Source organism: Cetorhinus maximus, chromosome 15 (genome assembly GCF_964194155.1).
Source record: "Cetorhinus maximus chromosome 15, sCetMax3.hap1.1, whole genome shotgun sequence".
NCBI classification, from domain to species: domain Eukaryota; kingdom Metazoa; phylum Chordata; class Chondrichthyes; order Lamniformes; family Cetorhinidae; genus Cetorhinus; species Cetorhinus maximus.
This window is the reverse complement of record NC_135893.1, coordinates 43,741,395-43,765,142: the sequence shown is the minus strand read 5'-3', so window position 1 is coordinate 43,765,142 and position 23,748 is coordinate 43,741,395. Positions and strand designations below refer to the sequence as shown.

Below are 23,748 nucleotides of genomic sequence, written 5' to 3'. Positions count from 1 at the left end.
AATAAATAGTTCTCTTTCCCTCCCTCACTTAGTCTGCCCTCTGTGCACCTTCACTTTTTGGCCAGGGTTGTGGGCAAACCTGGGTTCGCTGAAAGGTGGATGAAAACTCCGGCAATGCAGAGGCAAAGTGTTTCCTGCACTCCACCGTACAGAGTTCTGTAAACCTTTTGTATCGATGTTGCTTATTTAATAAAATTACATCTTGTGTAGTTTGCTGGCATGGTTTATAAAGAAGAATAAAGACTTGTGTCTATTAGGCAGCAATTTTTCAGCTTATTTTAACAATAAGGTTGTTGGATTAGATTATTGGTCATTGGTTTAGTATAAAATTGATAGTCAATCATTGAATTTCATTGCAGCTCAGACCGTGTTCCAAAAGCACTTGGAGTAAAGGCACTCATATATCAGCATACCATGTGTATCAGCAACATTGTGATATGTTACTTGCTCATGCTTATCCAAACTGTAGCAGAGCCTTTTAACCATTTTAACATTCTAACTACTTATAAATTCAAATACACTTTTCTGTGGAAATAGGAGGGGGGAGGGGTCATGCTTTAAACTTGCAATCAATAAATATTTGCTGTATACAATAAAAATTTAGTAAAATGTAAAATTTTTGGGAGTCCAGAATAATTTCAATGTAGCATGTTTTTCGAATTTACTTAGTTAATGGCAGCAACACTGAGGGAAGATATTCGGTGACACGGTAACATCACTGAGCTGCTGACAGTTGGAAGAACTGCCAACTTTAAAATTCCTAACAAATCACCTTCAGAGAAACAGGACCATTTTACTGATCCCAACTCCCTAAAAGTGTGATTGTTGTTCGAAGTGCGAAACTTATATTAAGTTTCATATGAAGAATTTTTTTTCTTAGAAAGACATGTCTCTTATATGGAAAGAGCCAGCCTCGAAATTTTTACTTTCCCAAATTCCTCAATTTTTATTCTTGCAGATATATGGCAGTGAAGTATTTTGAACTTTGTACTTCCAAATTGCACATTAATTACACATATTTTGTGTTTGTTGTTGGGAAAAATAATTAAAGATCATTGGGTACTGAAATTACACAAGGAGTCTGTCCATTTAAACAATTCTGGGTGGATTGTGTGGTTCCTGGGATATTCTGGGTTTCTGTTCATTGAACCCTTTCAAAGGGCTTTCAGGCATCAAAAATCGTTCTCATCAAACATCATTCTCATTTCACTTAGAGCCTTTCCAATCTTCGTTGAAGTTCTCAGAAGGACTTTGCGCGGTGAAGGTCCGGATTGAAGTGTGTCAATCTCTCATTGCTTCCTGAATGAAGCTTATTCAGAACTGCAGTATGAACATATAGAAGGTCTTGAAGCAGACCACAGCCACTATCAGACTTCCACTGACTGAATTTGATTCATCTGTGCTTGCATCATCTGAATACTGTTCAAAATTTTCTTTTGATGTCCTGCCAAGGTAACACCAACCCGGAGGATATCCCTAGAGGAGAAAATAAGGCACTATGTGAGGTGATGCAGACATAAAATATTCAGGTGTTGCTTTCCATTTACTGAATTGTTGTTTTCCTTGACTTAACTGCTTGCATGATTCTTTCACCCTTGCAATCAACCCTTGATTGTGTAAGGAAAATAACTTTGAAACTTTAACTTAATATTGTTCAGTTAAACAGTGTAACATGTCAAATTGGAGCAAATGCAGACCATAAGTTCCCTTAAGCCTGCTCCATATTGTTCAGTACCATTTGCAGCTCCTCAAATACTGAAACAGTCATTACCAATATGCCAATAATACATGGACAACATTAAGGTTTGTGTTGATAAGTGGCAAGTAAAATTTTCACCACACCAATGCCAGGAAATGCAGCAGAATCCAACCATCTCCCCCTGACATTCAATGACATTACCATCACTGAATCCCCCACTATCAACATCCCGGGGGTTACCATTGACCAGAAACTGAACTGGACTAGCCATATAAATACTGTGGCTACATGAGCAGGCCAGAGACTGGGAATTCTGTGGTGATTAACTTATTTGGGGAGATTGTCTCCTTAAAGCCTGCCCACAATCTACAAGGCACAAGTCAGGAGTGTGATGGAATACTTCCCACTTGCCTGGATGGGTGCAGCTCCCACAACACTCAAGAAGCTTGACACCATCCAGGACAAAGCAGCCCTCATCCGCTGACACACAGTGGCAATAGTGTAGTATAAACAAGTTGCTCTGCAGCAACTTCCAAACCTGTGAGCTCTACCATCCAGGACAAAGCCAGCAGATGCATGGGAACACCATCACCTGCAATTCCCCTCCAAGCCACACACCATCTTGAGTGGTGAGACAATGGCATAGTGGTAATGTCACTACATCAAAAAACCCAGGCTCTGTGGAGATGGGCTCCAATCCCACTGCAGCTGGTGGATTTTAAATTCCATTGCTGTACAAACCCATCTGGTTCACTAATGTCCTTTAGGGAAGGATACCTGCTATCCTTACCTGGTCTGGCCTACATGTGACTCCAGGCCCACAGCAATATGGTTGACTCTTAACTGCCCTCTGAAATGGCCTAGCAAGCAGTGCTAGGGCAATTAGAAACATAGGAGCTGGAGTAGGCCATTCAGCCCATCGAGCCTGCTCCGCCACTCAATATGATCATGGCTGATCATCCACTTCAATGCCTTTTTCCCACGCAATCCCCATATCCCTTTACATGCTGTGCCCTTTACATGTCATTTAGAAATCTGTCAATCTCTACCTTAAACATACTCAATGACTTCCACAGCCCTCTGGGGTAGAGAATTCCAAAGGTTCACAACCCTCTGAGTAAAAAAAAATGTCCTCATCTTGGTCCTAAGTGACTTTCCCCTTATTTTGAAATTGTGTCCCCTTGTTCTAGACTCCCCAACCAAGTGGAAACATCTTACCTATCTACCCTGTCTATCCCTTTACGTATTTTGTGGGTTTCAATGAGATCACCTCTCATTGTTCAAAACTCTAGAGAATACAGGCCCAGTTTCCCCAACTTCTCTTCATAGGACAGTCCCACCATCCCAGAAACAAGGCTGGTGAACCTTCATTGCACTCTCTCTATGACAGCAATATCCTTCCTAAGGTAAGGGGACCAAAATTGCACACACTAGTCCAGGTGCAGTCTAACCAAGGTTCTATACAATTGAAGCAAGTCTTCGCGAATCCTGTACTCAAAGCCTCTTGTGATAAAGGGAAACATGCCATTAGCCTTCCCAGTAGCTTGCTCCATCTGCCTGTTAGCCTTCAGTGACTTATTGACGAGGACACCCATCTACAGTTTCTAATCTCTTACCATTTAAGAAATACTCTGTACATCTGTTCCTTCTACCAAAGTGGATAACCTCACATTTTTCCACATTTATATAGTGTTGCTCCCTCAATAGTGCCCCTCCGATAGCACACTGATAGATCACTATTGACTCTCTGACAGTGCAGCATACCTCAATTCTGCCCCTCCAAAACTGCTCCATCAGAACTGTTCCATGGATAATGCAGCACAACCTCAAGACTGACCCTTTGACAGTGCATCCATCACTCAGAACTCCCCTTCCTACGGTGCGGCACTCCCTCATTACTGCCCTTCCCACAGTGTAGACTTCCCTCTTTAGGAACTTTACGACTCCCTCTACTTTCTTTTTGGTTGACTGCATGTCGTGGGCTAGGCCAGCATTTCTTGCTGATGCCTAGTTGCCCTTGAGAAGGTGGTGGTGAGCTGCCTTCTTGAACCGCTGCAGTCCCTGTGGTGCAGGTACACCCACAGTGCTGTTAGGGAGGGAGTTCCAGGATTTTGACCCAGCGACAGTGAAGGAACGGTGGATATATTTCCAAGTCAGGATGGTGAGTGGCTTGGAGGGGAACTTCCAGGTGATGCTGTTCCCATGAGTCTGCTGCCCTTGTCCTTCTAGATGGTGGCGGTTGTGGGTTTGGAAGGTGCTGTCTAAGGAGCTTTGGTGAGTTCCTGCAGTGCATCCTGTAGATGGTACACATCTGCAGCTGTGGGTCAATGGTGCAGGGAGTGAACGTTTGTGTACTGGGTGCCAATCAAGTGGGCTGATTTGTCCTGGATAGTGTCCAGCTCGTTCAGTGTTGTAGGAGCTGCATTCATCCAGGCAAGTGGGGAGTGTTCCATTACATTCCTGACTTGTGCCTTGTAGATGGTGGACAGGCTTTGGGAAGTCAGGAAATGAGTCACTCGCTGCAGGATCCTAGCCTCTGACCTGCTCTTGTAGCCGCAGTATTTATGTGGCTAGTCCAGTTCAGTTTCTGGTCAATGGTAACCCCCAGGATATTGTTAGTGGGGGATTCAGTGATGGTAATGCTATTGAATGTCAAGGGGCGATGGCTAGGCTCTCTCTTGTTGAAGATGGTCATTGCCTAGCATTTGTGTGGCGTGAATGTTACTTGCCTCTTGTCAACCTAAGCCTGGATATTGCCCAGGTCATGCTGCATTTGGACATAGAACCATTGAAAAGTTACAATGCAGAAAAAGGCCATTCAGCTCATTGTGTCTGCCCCGGCCAAAGAGAGAATAAAAAAACTAGCTGCTCATTTTAATCCCACTTTCCAGCACCCAGTCCGTAGCCTTGCAGGTTACAGCACTTCAGGTGCAGACCCAGGTACCTTTTAAATGAGTTGAGCATTTCAGCCTCAACCACCGATTTAGACAGTGAATTCCAGACACCCACCACCCTCTGGATGAAAAAGCTTTTTGTCATGTCCCCTCTAATCCTTCTACTAATCACCGTAAATCTGTGCCCCCTGGTAATTACCCCTCCGCTTGGGGAAACAGGTCTTTCCTGTCTATCCTATCTAGGCCCCTCATAATTTTGTACACCTCAATTAGGTCCCCCTTAGCCACCCCTGTTCTAAGGGAAACCACCCCTAGCCTATCCCATCTCTCCTCATAGCTGCAATTTTCAAGCCCTGGCAACATTCTTGTACTTTCTCCAGAACAATTATGTCCTTCCTGTAATGTGGTGATTAGAAGTGTACACAAAATTCCAGCTGTGCCTAACCAGCATTTTATACAGTAACATCATTACATCCCTGCTTTTGTATTCAATACCTCGTCCAACAAAAGAAAACATTCCATATGCTTTCTTGACCACCTTGTCCACCTGTCCTGCCACTTTCAAGTGCCTGTGGACATGCACTCCAAGGTATCTCACTCCCTCAACCCCTCTCAATATCCTCCCGTTTATTGAGTATTCCCTTGCTCTGTTTGCTGTCCCCAAATGCATTACCTCACACTTTTCCAGATTGAATTCCATTTGCCACTTTTCCACCCAGTCAACCAAACCATTGATATCATTCTGGAGTCGACAGCTATCCTCTTCACTATCAACTACACGGCCAAACGACATGGACTGCTTCAGTATCTGAGGAGTCGCAAATGGTGCTGAACATTGTGCAATCATCAGCGAACATCCCCACTTCTGACCTTATGATGGAAGGAAGGTCATTGATAAAGCAGCTGAAGGTGGTTGGGCCGAGGACACTACCCTGAGGAACTCCTGCAGTGATGTCCTGGAGCTGAGATGATTGACCTCCAACAACTAGAACCATCTTCCTTTGTGCTAGGTATGTCTCTAACCAGCGGAGAGATTTCCCCCTTATTCCCATTGACTCCAGCTTTGCCAGGGCTCCTTGATGCCACACTTGGTCAAATGCTGCCTTGACGTCTAGGGCAGTCACTCTCACCATCTCTGTTCATGTTTGAACCAAGGCTGTAATGAGGTCGGAAGCTGAGTGACCCTGATGGAACCCAAACTGCATGTCAATGAGCAGGTTATTGCTAAATAAGTGCTGCTTGATAGCACTGTTGATGACCTCTTCCATCACTTCACTGGTGATCGAGGGTAGACTGATGGGGCAGTAATTGACCAGGTTGGATTTGTCCTGTATTTTGTGTATAGTTCGTACCTGGGCAATATTCCACATAGTCGGGAAGATGCCAGTGTTGTAGCTGTACTGGAACAGCTTGGCTAGGGGCACGGCAAGTTCTGGAGTACAAGTCTTCAGTACTACTGCCAGAATATTGTCAGGCCCCATGGCCTTTGCAGTATCCTGTGACTTCAGCCATTTCTTGATATTGTGTGAAGTGAATCAAATTGGCTGAAGACTAGTATCTGTGATGCTTGGGACCTCCGGAGGAGGCCGAGATGAATCATCCACTCGACACTTCTGGTTGAAGATTGTAGCAAATGCTTCAGCCTTATCTTTCACACTGACATGCTGGGCTCCTCCATCATTGAGGATAGGGATACTTGTGAAGCCTCCTCCTCAGTGAGTTGTCTAATTGTCCACCACCATTCACAACTGGGTGTGGCAGGACGGCAGAGCTTAGATCTGATCCGCTGGTTGTGGGATCGCTTAGGTCTGTCTCTCACTTGCTGCTTATGCTGTTTGGCACGCAAGTAGTCCTGTGCTGTAGCTTCACCAGGTTGACACCTCATTTTTAGGTATGCCTGGTGCTGCTCCTGGCATGCCGTCCTGTACTCTTCATTGAACCACTGTTGATCCCCTGGCTTGGTGGTAATGGTAGAGTGGGGGATATGTCGGGCCATGAGGTTACAGATTGTGTTCAAGTACAATTCTGCTGCTGCTGATGGCCCACAGCGCCTCATGGATGTCCAGTCTTCAGATGCTAGATCTGTTCGAAATCTATCCCTTTCTACCTGTGTGATCGTGCCACACAGCACGATAGAGGGTACTCTCAATGTGAAGATGGGACTTGGTCTCCACAAGGACGGTTACTCCTACTGATACTGTCATGGACAGATGCATCTATGGCAGGCAGGTTGGTGAGCATGAGGTCAAGTGTGTCTTTCCCTCTTGTTGGTTCCCTCACTACCTGCCACCGACCCAGTCTAGCAGCCATGTCATTTAGGACTCGGCCAGCTCAGTCTGTGGTGGTGTTACCAAGCCACTTTTGGTGCTTGACATTGAAGTCCCCCACTCAGAGCACATTCTGCACCCTTACCACCCTCAGTGCTTCCTCCAAGTGATGTTCAACATGGAGGAGCACTGATTCATCAGCTGAGGGAGGGCGGTACGTGGTAATCAGCAGGAGGTTTCCTTGCCCATGTTTGACTTGATGTCATGAAACTACATTGGGTCCAGAGTCGACGTTTAGGACTCGCAGGGCAATTCCCTTCTGACTCTGTGAAACTGTGCTGCCACCCCAGCTGGGTTTGTCCTGCTGATGGGACAGGTCATAGCCGGGGATGGTGATGGTGGTGTCTGGGACATTATCTATAAGTTATGATTACTTGAGTATGACTATGTCAGGCTGTTGCTTGACTAGTCTGTGAGACAGCTCTCCCCATTTTGGCGCTAGCCCCCAGATGTTAGTAAGGAGGACTTTGCAGGGTCGACAGAGCTGTTTGCTGTTGTCATTTCCGGTGCCTAGGTCAATGCTGGGTGGTCTGTCCAGTTTCATTCCTTTTTATTGACATTTTAGTGGTTGGATCCAACTGAGTGGCTTGCTAGGCCATTTCAGTGGGCGTTTAAAAGTCAACCACATTGCTGTGGGTCTGGAGTCACATGTAGGCCAGGCCAGGTAAGGACAGCAGATTTCCTTCCCTAAAGGACATTAGTGAACCAGATGGGTTTTTACAACAATCGACAATGGTTCCATGGTCATCATTAGACTTGTGGTACCAGATTTTTATTGAATTCAAATTCCATCATCTGCCAGGGTAGGATTCGAATCCAGGTCCCCAGGGCATTACCCTGGGTCCCTGGATTACTCGTTTAGTGACAATACCACTACGCCACTGCCTCCCCAACTACCATTCTGAATTGCCATTTATTCAGAGCTGTGCCTCTGACAGTGAAGCGATCGATAAGTGCTGCCATTTCAACAGCGTGGACTCCCTCAGTAATGCTCATCTGACAAAACAGTGCTCTCTCAGTACTGTCCCTCCAACAGTGCAACGCTCCCTGAGTATTGCCCCTCTGTCAATGCGGTGCTCTATCAGTACAGCTCCTCTGACAGCGCAGCTCTCCCTCAGGACTGCCCTACTGACAGTGCAGTACTCCCTCTGAACAGCCACTCTGACAGTGCAGCACACCCTAAATACTGACCCTCCCACTGTGCAGCAGCCCCTCATTTCTGTACTTTTCACAGAACTCAGAGTGCAGCACTGCCTCAGAACTGACCCTCTGGCAATGCAACACTCCCTCAATACTGACCCGCTGACAGTGAAGCACTCACTCACTCCTGACCCTCTGACAGTGCAGCACTCCCTCAATACAGAGCCTGTGACAGTGCAGCACTCCCTCAGTACTGGCCCTTCAACAGCACAGTACTCCCGCAGTACCGCCTCATTACTGACCCTCTGACAGTACAGCACTCCCTGAGTACTAACTCACTCGCGGTGCAACCCTCCCTCAATAATGACCCTCTGACAGGGCAGCACTGCCTCAGGACTGAGCCTCCGACAGTGCATCACTCCTTCAGTACTGACCTTCTGACAGTGCAGCACTCCCACTGTAGTGACCCTCTGACACTGCAGAACTGCCTCAGTACTGACCCACTGACAGTGCAGCACTTCCTTAATACTGACGCTCTGACAATACAGCAATCCCTCAGTACTGACCCTTGGACAGGGCAGACTCCCTCAGTACTGACCCGTCGACAGTGCAGAGATCCCTCAGTACTGACCCATTGATACTGCAGAACTGCCTCAGTACTGGCTCTTTCAAAGTGCAGCACGCCCTGAGTACTGACCTGCTGACTGAGAAGCACTCTCTCAGTACTAACCCGCTGACAGTGCTCCCGGCCTCAGTACTGTCCCTCTGACCATGCAGCACTCCTTGAGTACTAATCCTCCAACAGCGCAGCACTTCCTGAGCACTGACACTCCAAAACTGCAGCACTGCCTCATTGCTGACCCTCATCGCTGCACTAGCATCCTTCAGTACTGACCCTCTGACATTGTAGCACTCCCTCAGTACAGACCCACCAACAATGGAGCACTGCCTCAGTACTCGCTCGCTGACAGTGCAGCACCCCCTCAGTACTGACCCTCTGACATTGCAGCACTCCCTCAGTACCGACCTGCTGAAAGTGAAGGACTCTCTGAGTACTGACCCTCTGACGTTGTGACACTCCCTCAGTACTGACCCTCTGACAGTGCAGCACTCCCTCAGTACCGACCTGCTGAAAGTGCAGCACTCCTTCAGTACTGACCCTCTGACAGTGCAGCACTCCCTGAGTACGAGCACTCCAACAGTACAGTATGTCCTCAGTACTGACCCTCCGACAGTGCAGCAATCTCTCAGTACTGACCCTCTGACAGTGCAGCACTCCTTCAGTACTGACCGTCTGACAGTGCAGCACTCCGAGTACGAGCACTCCAACAGTACAGTATGTCCTCAGTACTGACCCTCCGACAGTGCAGCAATCTCTCAGTACTGACCCTCCGACAGTGCAGCACTCTCTCAGTACTGACCCTCCGACAGTGCAGCACTCCTTCAGTACTGACCTTCTGACAGTGCAGCACTCCCTCAGCACTGACCCGTTGACAGTGCAGCACTTATCTCAGAACTGACCCTCCGACAGAGCAGCACTCCCTGAGTACTGAGTCTCCGACAGTGCAGCGATCCTTCAATACGTACCCTCCAAAAGTGCAGCACTCCCTCAGAACTGATCCGCTAACAATGCAGCACTACCTCAGTACTGAGCCCCCAAAACTGCAGCACCCATTCAGTACTGACCCACTGACAGTGCAGAAGTCCCTGATTACTGACCCTCCGACACTGCAGCCCTTCCTCAGTACTGACCCGCTGAAAGTGCAACACTCCTTGAGTACTAGTGCTCCAACAGTGCAGCACTCCTGAGCACCGACACTCCGAAACTGCAGCACTGCCTCATTGCTGACCTTCAGACAGTGCAGCATCCCTCAGTACTGACTCTCTGACAGGGCAGTGCTCCCTCAGTTAATGACCCTCTAACAGTGCAGAGATCCCTCAGTACTGTCTCCCCAACACTGCAGCACTTCCTGAGCACTGAGACTCTGACAGTGCAGCACACCTTCAGTACTGACTCTCCAACGGCGCAGCACTCCCTCAGTACTGACCCACTGACAGTGCAGCGCTAACACTGTAGTGACCCTCCAACACTTCAGGAGTGCCTCAGTACTGACCCACAGACAATGTAACACTCCCTGATTACAGACCCTCTGACAGTGCAGCACTCCCTCAGTACTGACCCTCCGACAGTGCAGTACTCCCTTAGTACTGAGTCTTCGACAGTGCAGTGATCCCTCAGTACCGATCCTCCGAAACTGCAGCACCCCCTCATTGCTGACCCTCAGAAAGTGCAGCATTCCTCAGTACTGATCCTCTGACATTGCAGCACTCCCTCAGTAGTGACCCACCAACACTGGAGCACTGCCTCAGTACTGACCCTCTGACAGGGCAGTACTCCCTCAGTAATGACCCCCTGACAGTACAGCGCTCCCTCAGCTGACCCTCCAACAGTGCAGAGTTCCCTCAGTATTGACCCGTCGAAACTGCAGCACTTCCTCAGTACTGACCCTCTCAAAGTGCAGATCTCCCTGAGTAAAGGCCAGCTGACAATGCAGCACTCCCTCAGTACTGGCCCGCTGACAGTGAAGCACTCCATAAGTACCAACCCTCCAACACGGCGGCATTGCCTCAGTACACACTCATATGACAATGCAGCACTCCGCGAGTACTAAGCCGCTCGCGGTGCAATCCACCCTCTGTACTGACCCGCCAACAGTGCAGCACTCCGTCAGTAATGACCCTCCAACACTACAGCACTACCTCAGTACTGACCCTCCAACAGTGCAGAGATCCCTCAGTATTGACCCATCGAAACTGCAGCACTTCCTCAATACTGACCCTCTGAAAGTGCAGTGCTCCCTTAGTGCTGACAATTCGACAATGCAGCACTCCCTCTGTTCTAACCCTCTGACACTGCAGCACTGCTTCAGTACTGACCCGCTGAAAGTGCAGCACTCCCTCAGTACTGACCCTCCGACAGTACAGCACTGATCCAGTGCAGACCCTGGACTCCCTCCCTCAGTACTGACCCATGGCCAGTGGAGCACTCCTTCAGTACTGGTCCTCTAACAATGCAGCGCTCCCTCAGTACTAAGCTGCTGACAGTGCAGCGCTTCCTCAATATAGACCTCTGGCAGTGCAGCACTCCCTCCGCACTGGACCTCCAAAGTGCAGCACACCCAGTACTCACCCCCCGACAGTTCAGCACTGCCCCATTATGGACCCTCCAACAGTGCAGCAAGTCCTTCAGTACTGGCCCTCTGGCATTGCAGCAGTCCCTGAGTATTGCCCCTGCGACAGTATAGTAGTCCCTCAATACTGTCCTTCTGACACTGCAGCACTGCCTCAGTCCTGACCCGCCTACAATGCAGCACTCCCTGATTACTAACCCTCTGACAGTGCGGTACTTCCTCTGTACTGACATGCTGACAGTGAAGCACTCTCCAAGTACTGACCCTCCGACAGTGCAGCACTGCCTTAGTACTAAACCGCAGACAGTGCAGCACTCTCTCAGTGCTGACCCGCTGACAGTGCAGCACTCCCTCAGTACTAACATTCCAACAGAGCAACACTCACTCAGTCCTGACCCTCTGAATTCAGCACTCCCCCAGTACTGACCCCTCTGCCAGTGCAGCAGTGCCCCAGCACAGGCCCTCCAACAGTGCAGCACTCCCACAGTATTCACCCTCTGACAGTGCAGCACTCCCTCAGTACTAACCCTCTGATAGTACAGCGCTCTCCCAGTACTGATCCTGTGACAGTGTATTACTCCCTCAGTGATGACCCACTGACAGTGCAGCACTCCCTCAGTACTAATACTCCACCACAGCAGCAATCACTCAGTCCTGACCCTCCGAATTCAGCACTCCCACAGTACTGACCCCTCCCACAGTGCAGCAGTGCCCCAGCACAGACCCTCTGACAGTGCAGCAGTGCCCCAGGACAGACCCTCTGACAGTGCAGCACTCCCTCAGTATTCACCCTCTGACAGTGCATCATTCCCTCAATACTGACCCTCTGACAGTGCAGCACTCCCTCAGTACTGACGCTCCAACTGTGCAGCACCCCCTCTGTACTGACCAACCGACACTGCAGCACTCCCTCAGTACTGACCCTCTGACAGTGCAGCACTCCCTCAGTGCTGACACGCTGACAGGCGCAGCACTCCTTTAGTACCAACACTACAACACTCAGTACTGACCCTCCGAATTCAGCACTGCCCCAGTACTGACCCCACCGACAGTGAAGTACTGCCCCAGCAGAGACCCTCCGACAGTGCAGCAACCCCTCAGTACTGACCCTTGAACAGTGCAGTGCTCCCTCAGTAATGACCCTCTGACAGGGCAGCACTACCTCAATGCTTACCCTGCGACAGTGCAGCACCCCCTTAGTACTGACCCTCCAGCACTGCAGCACTCCCTCAGTACTGACGCTCTGATAGTGCAGCAGTCCCTCAGTACTGACCCTCCGACACTGCAGCATTCGCTCACTACTGACCCGCTGTCATTGCAGCAATTCCTCAGTACTGACCCACTGACACTGCAGCACTGACTCAGTACTGACACTCTGACAGTGCAGCACTCCCTCAATACTGACGTCCTGACAGTGCAGCACTCCCTCAATACTGACGTCCTGACAGTGCAGCACTCCCTCAGTACTGACCCTCTGACAGTGCAGCACTCCCTCAATGCTGACCCGCTGACAGTGCAGCACTCCCTGAGTACTGAACCTCTGACATTGCGACACTCCCTCAGTGCTGACCCACTGACAGTGCAACACACCCTCAATATTGATTTATGACAGTGCAGCACTCCCTCAGTTCTGATCCCCCGAAAGTGCAGCACCGCCCCAGCACGGACCCTCCGACAGTGCAGCACTCCCTGAGTACTGAATCTCCGACAGTGCAGCGATTCCCTCAGTACTGACCATGTGTGTGGAAAGTGTGTCCAAATGCAGCTTCTAGCTAACCGGATTTTGGGGCTGGAGCTGTGTGGACTCATTGTGGAGCATCCGCGATGCTGAGCAAATCGTGGATAGCGAGGTGGTCACACCGGTGGTGAAGATTACACAGGCAGAGAGGGAATGAGTGACCATCAGGAACAGTAAAAGACTCAGGAATGTAGTGCTGGAGTCCCCTGTGGTCATCCCCCTCTCTAACAGATATACCGCTTTGGATACTGTTGGGGGGGGATGGCCTGTCAGGGGAAAGCAGCAACAGCCAAGTTCACGGCACCATGGGTGGCTCTGCTGCTCAGAGGGGCAGGAGGAAAACAAATGGCAGGGCTATAGTGATAGGGGATTCAATAGTTAGGGGCACAGACAGATGCTTCTGTGGCCGCAAACGTGAATCAAGGATGGTATGTTGCCTCCCTGGTGCCAGGGACCAGGATGTCACTGAGAGGCTGCAGGAGGTTCTGGGGAGGGAAGGTAAACAGCCAGTGGTCGTGGTACACATTGGTACCAACAACATAGGTAAACTAAGGGATGAGGACCTGCAAGCTCAGTACAGGAAGTTAGGAGATAAATTAAAATGCAAGACCTCAAATGTAGTAATCTCAGGATTACTCCCAGTTCCATGTGCTAGCGAGAGCAGGAATAAGTGGATTGGCGAGATGGTGTAGACAGGAGGGATTCAGATTCTTGAGGCACTGGGGCCAGTTCTGGGGAAGGTGGGACCTGTACAAACCGGACGGGCTGCACCCAGGCAGAGCTGGGACCTGTGTCCTTGCGGGGGCTTTTGCTAGTTCTGTTGGGGAGTATTTAAACTAGTGTGGCAGGGGGATGGGATCCCAGGAGTAGGATCAGATAGGTCAGATTCAGATCAGAAAAATGGAGGTAGAACATTAGCTAGGGACATTGTGATAGACATGGAGTTACAGGAGAAGCAAAGTTTAAAAAGTGTCCAGCAAGGGAAATTGATGGGGTTAAACTGTTTATATTTCAATGCAAGGAGTATTACAAACAAGGTAGATGAGTTATGGGCACAGGTAGACACACGGCAGCAGGATGTCATTGCTATAACGGAGACCTGGCTAAAGGAGGGACAAAACTGGCAGCTAAATATCCCTGGTTATGGAGTCTTCAGACATGATAGAGTAGGAGATAAAAAAGGAGGTGGGGTGATGGTAGCACTAATGGTTAAAGAATCAATTCCAGTTGTGAGAAGGGATGATATACTAAATGGGTCAACAAACAAGGCTTTATCGATTGAGCTTAGAAATAAAAAAGGGGCAGTCACACTACTCGGAGTATACTACAGACCCCCACATAGTGAAAGGGAGATAGAAGAACAAATATGTAGGCAAATTTCTGCTTGTAAGAACAAGAGGGCAATAATAGTAGGAGACTTCAACTATCCTAATATCAACTGGGATTCAAACAATATAAGGGGCACTGAGGGAGAAAAATTCATGCAGTGTGTCCAGGAAAGTTTTTTCAACCAATTAGTGACAAACCCAATGAGAGGAGATGCAATTCTAGACCTAGTCTAGGGGAATGAAGAAGGTCAAGTGGGTGAAGTGACAATTGGCGACCATATCAGGGATAGTGATCACAATTCAGTTAGATTTAGCATTACAATGGAAAAGGACAGAGATAAGGCAGGAGTAAAAGTCTTGAACTGGGGGAAGGCAAATTTTGCAGAAACGAGAAGGGACTTGGCTGAGGTGGACTGGACAGCACTGCTGGAGGATAAAACAGTGGAAAACCAGTGGGAAGCACTAAAAAGTGAGATCCTAATTGTACAAAGTAGACATGTCCCCTACAAAAATAAGAGTGGTACTGCCAAATCTAGACCTCCCTGGTTGTCTAGAGGAATACAGGGGAAGATCAAACAGAAAAAGAAAGCGTACGATAGGCACAAAGAACTAAGCACTGCAGATAGCCTAAACGAATATAGGAAGTGCAGGGACAAAGTAATAAAGGAAATAAGGAAATCAAAGAGAGGGCATGAAAAAAGATTAGCAAGTAAAGTTAAAGATAACCCAAAGATGTTTTACCAATACATTAATGCTAAAAGGTTAGTTAAGGAAAAAGTGGGACCTAGCAGAGATGAAGATGGAAACTTGTGTGTAGATGCAGAGGCTGTGGGAAGGGTTTTGAATGAATATTTTGTCTCTGTGTTTACAAAGGAAAGGGAGGGTGTAGATATAGTAGTCCAGGAGGAACACTGCGAGATATTGGACTAACCCGTCAAAAAGAAAGAGTAAGTACTCAAAGGGTTGAAATCCTTGAAAGTTGATAAGTCACCAGGGCCAGATGGATTGTTTCCGAGGCTGCTGAAGGAAGTCAGGGAGGAGATAGCAAATGCTCTGAGGATGATTTTCCAATCTTCACTAGATACAGGGGAGGTACCGGAGGACTGGAGAAATGCAAACGTAGTTCCATTGTTTAAAAAGGGATCAAAGGAAATGCCAAACAATTATAGGCCAGTTAGTTTTACATCGGTGGTGAGCAAATTGGTAGAATCAATCCTGAGAGATAGGATTAACTGTCATGTGAAAAGGCATGGACTAGTCAGGGATGGTCAGCATGGATTTGTTAAAGGTAGGTCTTGCCTCACAAATTTGAATGAATTCTTTGAGGAAGTGACAAGAAGGGTTGATGAAGGTAGTGCAGTGGATGTTGTGTACATGGATTTTAGCAAGGCATTTGACAAGGTCCCAGATGGCAGATTGGTCAGGAAAGTAAAAGCCTATGGGATTCAGGGTAATGTGGCAAACTGGATAAAAGGTTGGCTTTGTAACAGGAAACAAAGGGTAATGGTCGATGGATGCCCTTGTGAATGGAAAGTTGTCTCAAGTGGTGTTCCACAGGGCTCAGTGTTGGGACCCTTGCTGTTTGTGTTATATATTAACGATTTGGACGTGTACGTGGGGGGCACAATTGGGAAATTTGCAGATGACACAAAGATTGGCCGAGTAGTGGATAGTGTAGTGTAGAGGATAGCTATAATCTCCAAAACGATATAGATGGGTTGGTGGAGTGGGCAGTAAAGTGGCAGATGGATTTTAACATAGAGAAGTGTGAGGTCATACATTTAGGGAAGTCAAACAGTTACAGGGATTACCAAATAAATGGGAATATACTAAGTGGGGTAGATGAAGTGAGAGATCTTGGCGTACAAGTACACAGGTCCCTGAAGGCAGCAGTTCAAGTAGACAAGGTTGTAAAGAAGGCATATGGAATGCTCTCCTCCATTGGCAGCGGTATAGAATATAAAAGTAAGGATATAATGTTCGAATTGTATAAAACACTGGTGAGGCCACAACTGGAGTATTGTGTGCAGTTCTGGTCACCACATCACAGGAAGGACATGATAGCTCTGGAGAGAGTGCAGAGGAGGTTTACAAGAATGTTGCCAGGGTTAGAAAAGTGTAGCTACGAGGAGAGATTGGATAGGTTGGGGTTATTTTCCTTAGAACAAAGAAGGCTGAGAGGTGACTTGATTGAGGTGTTGAGGGGAATAGATAGAGTGGACAGGATAAAATTGTTTCCCTTGGTGGAGAATTCTAGAACCAGGGGACATAGATTCAAGATAAGTGGCAGAAGGTGCAGGGGGGACATGAGGAAGAACTTTTTTACGCAGAGGGTAGTGGGTGTCTGGAATTCACTGCCCAAGTTGGTGGTAGAGGCAGAAACTTTAAACTCTTTTAAAAAGTACCTGGATCTGCACCTAAAGTGCTTTAAGCTGCAGGGCTATGGGCCGGGTGCAGGAAGGTGGGATAAGTGTTTAATCTTTGCTTTTATCTTAGAAAGGGCACCTGGGTGTCCTTGGTCTGGCATGGACAAGATGGGCTGAATGGCCTCCTTCTGTGCTGTAACTTTTCTATGGTTCTATGACCCACTGACGGTGCAGTACTCCCTCAATATTGATTTCTGACAGTGCAGCACTCTCTCAGTACTGATCCCCTGATAGCGCAGCACCATCCCAGGACGGACCATCCAACAGTGCAGCACTCCCTCAGTACTCAGTCTCCAATAGTGCAGCACTCCCTCAGTATTCACCTCTGACAGTGAAGCACTCCCTCACTGCTGACCCCCTGACAGTGCAGCACTCCCTCACTACTGACCCTCTATAAGTGCAGCTCTCCCTCAGTACTGACCAACAGATGGAGCAGCACTCACTCAGTCCTGACCCTCTGACAGTGCAGCACTCTCTCAGCACTGATACTCTGACAGTGAAGCGCTCCCTCAGTACTGACCCCCTGACAGTGCAGCACTCCCTCAGTACTGGGACTCCGACACTGCAGCAGTCCCTCAGTACCGACCTGCTGAAAGTGCAGCACTCCCTCAGTGCAGACTCACAAACAGTGCAGCATTCCTGAGTACTGACCCTCTGACAGTGCAGCGATCCCTCAGTACTGACCCTCTGAAGTGCAGCAATTCCCCAGTACTGATCCCCCGATAGTGCAGCACCGTACCAGTATGGACCCTCCAACAGTGCAGCATTCTCTCAGTACTCAGTTTCCAACAGTGCAGCACTCCCTCAGTATTCACCATCTGACAGCGCAGCGATCCCTCAGTACTGACCCTCTGAAGTGCAGCAATTCCCCAGTACTGATCCCCCGATAGTGCAGCACCGTACCAGTATGGACCCTCCAACAGTGCAGCATTCTCTCAGTACTCAGTTTCCAACAGTGCAGCACTCCCTCAGTATTCACCATCTGACAGTGCAGCACTGCCTCAATACTAATCCTCCAAAACTGCAGCACTCGCTCAGTACTGAACCGTTGACATTGCAGCAATTTCTCAGTACTGACCCTCCGACACTGCAGCACTTCCTCGGTACTTACCCGCTGAAAGTGTAGCGCTCCCTCAGTGCTGGCCCTCTGACAGTGCAGCACTCCCTCAATACTGACATACATAAGAACATAGAACATAAGAACTAGGAGCAGGAGTAGGCAATTCAGCCCCTGTAGCCTGCCCCGCCATTTATTACGATCATGGCTGATCTCATTTCGGCCTCAACTCCAATTTTCCACCCTCTCCCCATAAACTTTCAACCCATTACTAATTAAAAATCTGTCTATCTTCTCCTTAAATGTATTCAGCGTCCCGGCATCCACTGCACTCTTAGGTAGTGAACTCCCCAGATTCACGACCCTTTGAGAAAAGTAATTCCTCCTCATCTCTGATTTAAATCTACCACCCCTTAGCCTAAAACTATGCCCTCGCGTTCTAGGATGCCCCAGAAGGTGAAACATCTGCTCCACGTCTACTTTGTCTATGCCCTTTAACATCTTATATATCTCAGTTAGATCACCTCTCATCCTTCTAAACTCTGACCCACTGACAATGCAGCACTCCCTCAGTACCGACTCTTCGACAGTGCAACGGTCCTGCAGTTCGTACCCTCAGTACTGCCCCTCTGGCAGTGCAGCACCACCTCTATACTGATCCTCCGTAACTGCAGCACTCCCTCAGTACTGACCCACTGACAGTGCAGCAATCCCTCAGCACTGACCCACTGACAGTGCAGCACTCCCTCAGTACTGACCCACTGACAGTGCAGCACTCCCTCAGCACTGACCCACTGACAGTGCAGCACTCCCTCAATACTGACCCTCTGACAGCGCAGCACTCCCCGAGTACTGGCCTTCCGATAGTACAGTACTCCCTCATTACTGACCCCCTGACATTGCGGCACACCCTTAGAACTGACCCTCTCAAAGTACAGCACTCCCTCAGTACTGACCCTCCGACAGTGCAGCACTCCCTCAGTACTTACACTTCGACAGCGCAGCACTCCCCCAGTACTGACCCTCTGACAGTGCAGCACTCCCTCAGCACTGACCCTTGACAGTGCAGCACTCCCTCAATATTGACCCTCCGACAGTAAAGCTCTCCCTCAGTACTGACCCTCTGACAGTGCAACACTCCCTCAATACTGACCCTCCAACAGTAAAGCTCTCCCTTAGTACTGACCCACTGACAGTGCAGCAATCCCTCAGTACTGAACCTCTGACAGTGTGGCACTCCCTCAGCACTGACCCACTGACAGTGCAACCCTCCCTCAGTACTGACCCTCCGACAGTAAAGCTCTCCCTCAATACTGACCCTCTGACAGTAAAGCTCTCCTTCAATACTGACCCTCTGACAGTGCAGCACTCCCTCAATACTGACCCTCCAACAGTAAAGCTCTCCCTTAGTACTGACCCTCTGACAGTAAAGCTCTCCCTCAGAACTGACCCTCTCAAAGTACAGCACTCCCTCAGTACTGACCCTCTGACAGTAAAGCTCTCCCTCAGTACTGACCCTCTGACAGTGCAGCACTCCCTCAATACTGACCCTCCAACAGTAAAGCTCTCCCTTAGTACTGACCCACTGACAGTGCAGCAATCCCTCAGTACTGAACCTCTGACAGTGCAGCACTCCCTCAGCACTGACCCACTGACAGTGCAGCACTCCCTCAGGACTGTCCCTCTGACAGTAAAGCTCTCCCTCAGTACTGACCCTCTGACAGTGCAGCACTCCCTCAATACTGACCCTCCAACAGTAAAGCTCTCCCTTAGTACTGACCCACTGACAGTGCAGCAATCCCTCAGTACTGAACCTCTGACAGTGCAGCACTCCCTCAGCACTGACCCACTGACAGTGCAGCACTCCCTCAGGACTGACCCTCCGACAGTGCAGCACTCCCTCGATACTGATCCTCCGACAGAACAGCACTCCCTCAGTACTGACCCTCCGACAGTAAAGCTCTCCCTCAGTACTGACCCTCTGACAGTAAAGCTCTCCCTAAGTACTGACCCTCCGACAGTGCAGCACTCCCTCAGTACTGACCCTCCAACAGTAAAGCTCTCCCTTAGTACTGACCCTCTGATAGTAAAGCTCTCCTTCAATACTGACCCTCTGACAGTGCAGCACTCCCTCAATACTGACCCTCCAACAGTAAAGCTCTCCCTTAGTACTGACCCTCTGACAGTAAAGCTCTCCCTCAGAACTGACCCTCTCAAAGTACAGCACTGACCCACTGACAGTGCAGCCCTCCCTCAGTACTGACCCTCCGACAGTAAAGCTCTCCCTCAATACTGACCCTCTGACAGTAAAGCTCTCCTTCAATACTGACCCTCTGACAGTGCAGCACTCCCTCAATACTGACCCTCCGACAGTAAAGCTCTCCCTTAGTACTGACCCTCTGACAGTAAAGCTCTCCTTCAATACTGACCCTCTGACAGTGCAGCACTCCCTCAATACTGACCCAACAGTAAAGCTCTCCCTTAGTACTGACCCTCTGACAGTAAAGCTCTCCCTCAGAACTGACCCTCTCAAAGTACAGCACTCCCTCAGCACTGACCCACTGACAGTGCAGCCCTCCCTCAGTACTGATCCTACGACAGTAAAGCTCTCCCTCAATACTGACCCTCTGACAGTAAAGCTCTCCTTCAATACTGACCCTCTGACAGTGCAGCACTCCCTCAATACTGACCCTCCAACAGTAAAGCTCTCCCTTAGTACTGACACTCTGACAGTAAAGCTCTCCCTCAGAACTGGCCCTCTCAAAGTACAGCACTCCCTCAGTACTGACCCTCTGACAGTAAAGCTCTCCCTCAGTACTGACCCTCTGACAGTGCAGCACTCCCTCAATACTGACCCTCCAACAGTAAAGCTCTCCCTTAGTACTGACCCACTGACAGTGCAGCAATCCCTCAGTACTGAACCTCTGACAGTGCAGCACTCCCTCAGCACTGACCCACTGACAGTGCAGCCCTCCCTCAGTACTGACCCTCCGACAGTAAAGCTCTCCCTCAATACTGACCCTCTGACAGTAAAGCTCTCCTTCAATACTGACGCTCTGACAGTGCAGCACTCCCTCAATACTGACCCTCCAACAGTAAAGCTCTCCCTTAGTACTGACCCACTGACAGTGCAGCAATCCCTCAGTACTGAACCTCTGACAGTGCAGCACTCCCTCAGCACTGACCCACTGACAGTGCAGCACTCCCTCAGGACTGACCCTCCGACAGTGCAGCACACCCTCGATACTGATCCTCCGACAGAGCAGCATTCCCTCAGTACTGACCCTCCGACAGTAAAGCTTTCCCTCAGTACTGACCCTCCGACAGTAAAGCTCTCCCTCAGTACTGACCCTCCGACAATGCAGCACTCCCTCAGTACTGACCCTCCGACAGTAAAGCTCTCCCTCAGTACTGACCCTCCGACAGTAAACCTCTTCTCAGTGCTACTCTGAGGGTTTAGTTTGCTCAAGCCCAAGTAGGCTTAAACTCTAACTTTAAGAAAATGTTTTTTTTAACTTTTGGTGATGCATGGAGTCTGCCTTCTCTATAGAATTGTTTATTTTAACTCAATGTTGTATTTGGCGATGTGAGGGATGTTAGTTAAGGAATGTAATAGCTTTCTTTGTGAGCTGGATTGATTTGCCTGATGTAATTTTGAGCAGAACTCTGGGATGCTGGCCCACAGAGAACACATTTATTCCAGCAGTCTCTAGTAGATGGTAGCTCAGATTGCAGAACACATGAATCACAGCACATAGCCACTGACAATTAGAGGCATGAAAGGAGTTCGTGATGTTGTTACAAATTTATCGATCAATAGTCTTCAATCGCATAGGTTAATACTATAACTCAGTCAAAGCACAAGTGAAGAACTGTAGCTTTGGTGAACCAAGTTGCACTTTGCACTTATCTCAAGGATTAATAGGGTTGGAATGGTTATATATTAAAAGATCAAAATACAAACTTACTCTGTTGTCATTTGAGATACAAGGTCAAATGATGTGAAGCCTTCATTAGAAAAGTTATCTTTATATTGACCCATCTTTATGGCCTCCAACCACTCGGCAACTGTGCTGAAGCTGGAAAAATCAGGAACCGTGCGATCCAGCAATGGTAGGGTTACCCTGCAGACAGAATACAATACATGGAGCAATGGGGCATCGACTGACCACAACAGCAACATGGAGTCAGAACAATGGACAGAAATTCAAAAAGTTCAGAAGGACCCAATCCTACAATTCAATAGACAGGTTCGAGCCTCGAGGGCATCAAGACAAACAGGCTGAAACAGTGAGATGGATCATTATCAGGATGGAGTCTTGGTGCAACATTTCAAATTCAAGTCTGTTTAGGCATTGGAAACTGACCGATCTGACAGGCAGAGTGGCAAGTCCTGTGGATAAGATTCAAAACAGATTTATCCGTGATTATCCTCTTACCACTGAGGGGAAAATACCCAAAACACTGATGACTAGCGTAGTTTAATTGGCATAATATCTGTGGAGAGAAGGCTACGTCTAGAAATTTCAAGGAAGGGAGTAAGGTTTCAAATGGAATGAGGAGAGTGAGTGTCAATGGAGAGCGAGGATACAAAAGTATCAATTGACAGTAGAAGCTGTAATCTGATATTTTGGGAAGGCTACAACTGAGTGTTGGTGCTGGAAACAGATTCAAAATACAGGTTTCTCAACTGGACATATACAACCAACCGAATTTTCTTGGAATTAATTTTGAACACATCACTGCGTTTAATACTTTTTCTTTCTTTGTCTTTTCATTTTTGTCTTTATAATGCAAAAACCATTTATTTCAAATAATGAATTTTCAACTTAGTACAGATCCCATAATGAATTGCCTTAATGCAATTCATTCCTACTTGTATATTTCTCCCACTTTACACACTTTTCAGAGTCTAACTGACCACTTGCTAATCTCTTCAGTTATGATTAGTGTTTGGTGAAAGTTACAACAATCAGATGCAGATGCAAAATTTCTGGGTATAATAATTAATGATCTGTGAGGCTCAGAATGTGATGGACAAGGGGCAGCAAATGAGTTGTGGACAGTTGTGGAAATACATTAGATAAGTTGTTCTTACCCTGAAGTCAGTGGAGTCACAGCCTTTAGACTATTTGGATTCCGGATCATTTTATCCAAGGTATTCACAATCTGCCCAAACTTGGGTCTATTGTTGCGATCTTTCTGCCAGCAGTCAAGCATTAATTGATGAAGAGCTGTTGGACAGTCCATGGGTGGAGGGAGTCGATAATCTTGTTCAATAGCATTGATCACCTGCCAAAATTAACCACATTCATATTATGCTGTTATGGGGGAAGTGATACTGTATCCTGACAGCATCACTGCTCAATCATTTACTTTGTTATGAAAACATTAAGAAGTTTAACATTTAGAGTTAACATTTTGAGTTGAATATGACTCTTTATCTGAATTGAAGGGAGGTAGAAATGTGATGGGTTCTATACTATTGAAAGTGGGAGGGAGAGGCGAGAGAAAGGAAAGGTCTGGGAAAGGGTGGGAGAGATTAGAGTGCGTGACAAAGACACCTTGGAACAAAAGGCAAAGGGAAAGGTAATGGTTGTAGTCAAGAAATAAAGCATTGGTCCAGACTGGAGGCTAATGGCAGAATAATGGACAGCTCTGTCTGAAAGCATGACACAAACTGGTCCTTGACAGAAAAAAAAGATCAAAATGGAGGACAGAGTTTATGGTCTGAGTTGTTGAACTCAATGTTGAGTCCAGAAGCTGTAAAGTGCCTAATTGGAAAATGAGGTGCTGTTCCTCCAGCTTGTATTGAGTTTGACTGGAACATGGCAGTAGCTGGAGAACAGGAATGTGAGTGTGAATGCAAGGTTGTGAATTAAAATGCCGAGCAACTCGAAGATCAGGATCATACTTGAAGACTGAGTGGAGGCCTTGGGTAGTGAGGA

At 48.1% G+C, this 23,748-nt stretch overlaps 1 protein-coding gene across 3 annotated transcripts in view; it reads right to left on the bottom strand.

Annotated features, from left to right (window-relative positions):
- Positions 1-910: 910 nt before the first annotated feature.
- The window catches only part of LOC144690622 (ephrin type-B receptor 2), a 1,056,594-nt gene continuing 1,033,756 nt past the window's right edge, over positions 911-23,748 (bottom strand). For 2 of the 3 annotated variants that reach the window (XM_078558305.1, XM_078558306.1), the window contains 3 exons: positions 22,899-23,092; positions 21,769-21,924; positions 911-1,476 (listed from right to left, as the gene is read on the bottom strand). In XM_078558305.1, coding sequence (XP_078414431.1) covers positions 1,368-1,476; positions 21,769-21,924; positions 22,899-23,092 — 459 coding nt within the window. In that variant the 3' untranslated portion in view covers positions 911-1,367. The remainder of the gene's footprint in view (positions 1,477-21,768; positions 21,925-22,898; positions 23,093-23,748) is intronic. The other variant, XM_078558307.1, reaches the window with a different exon arrangement.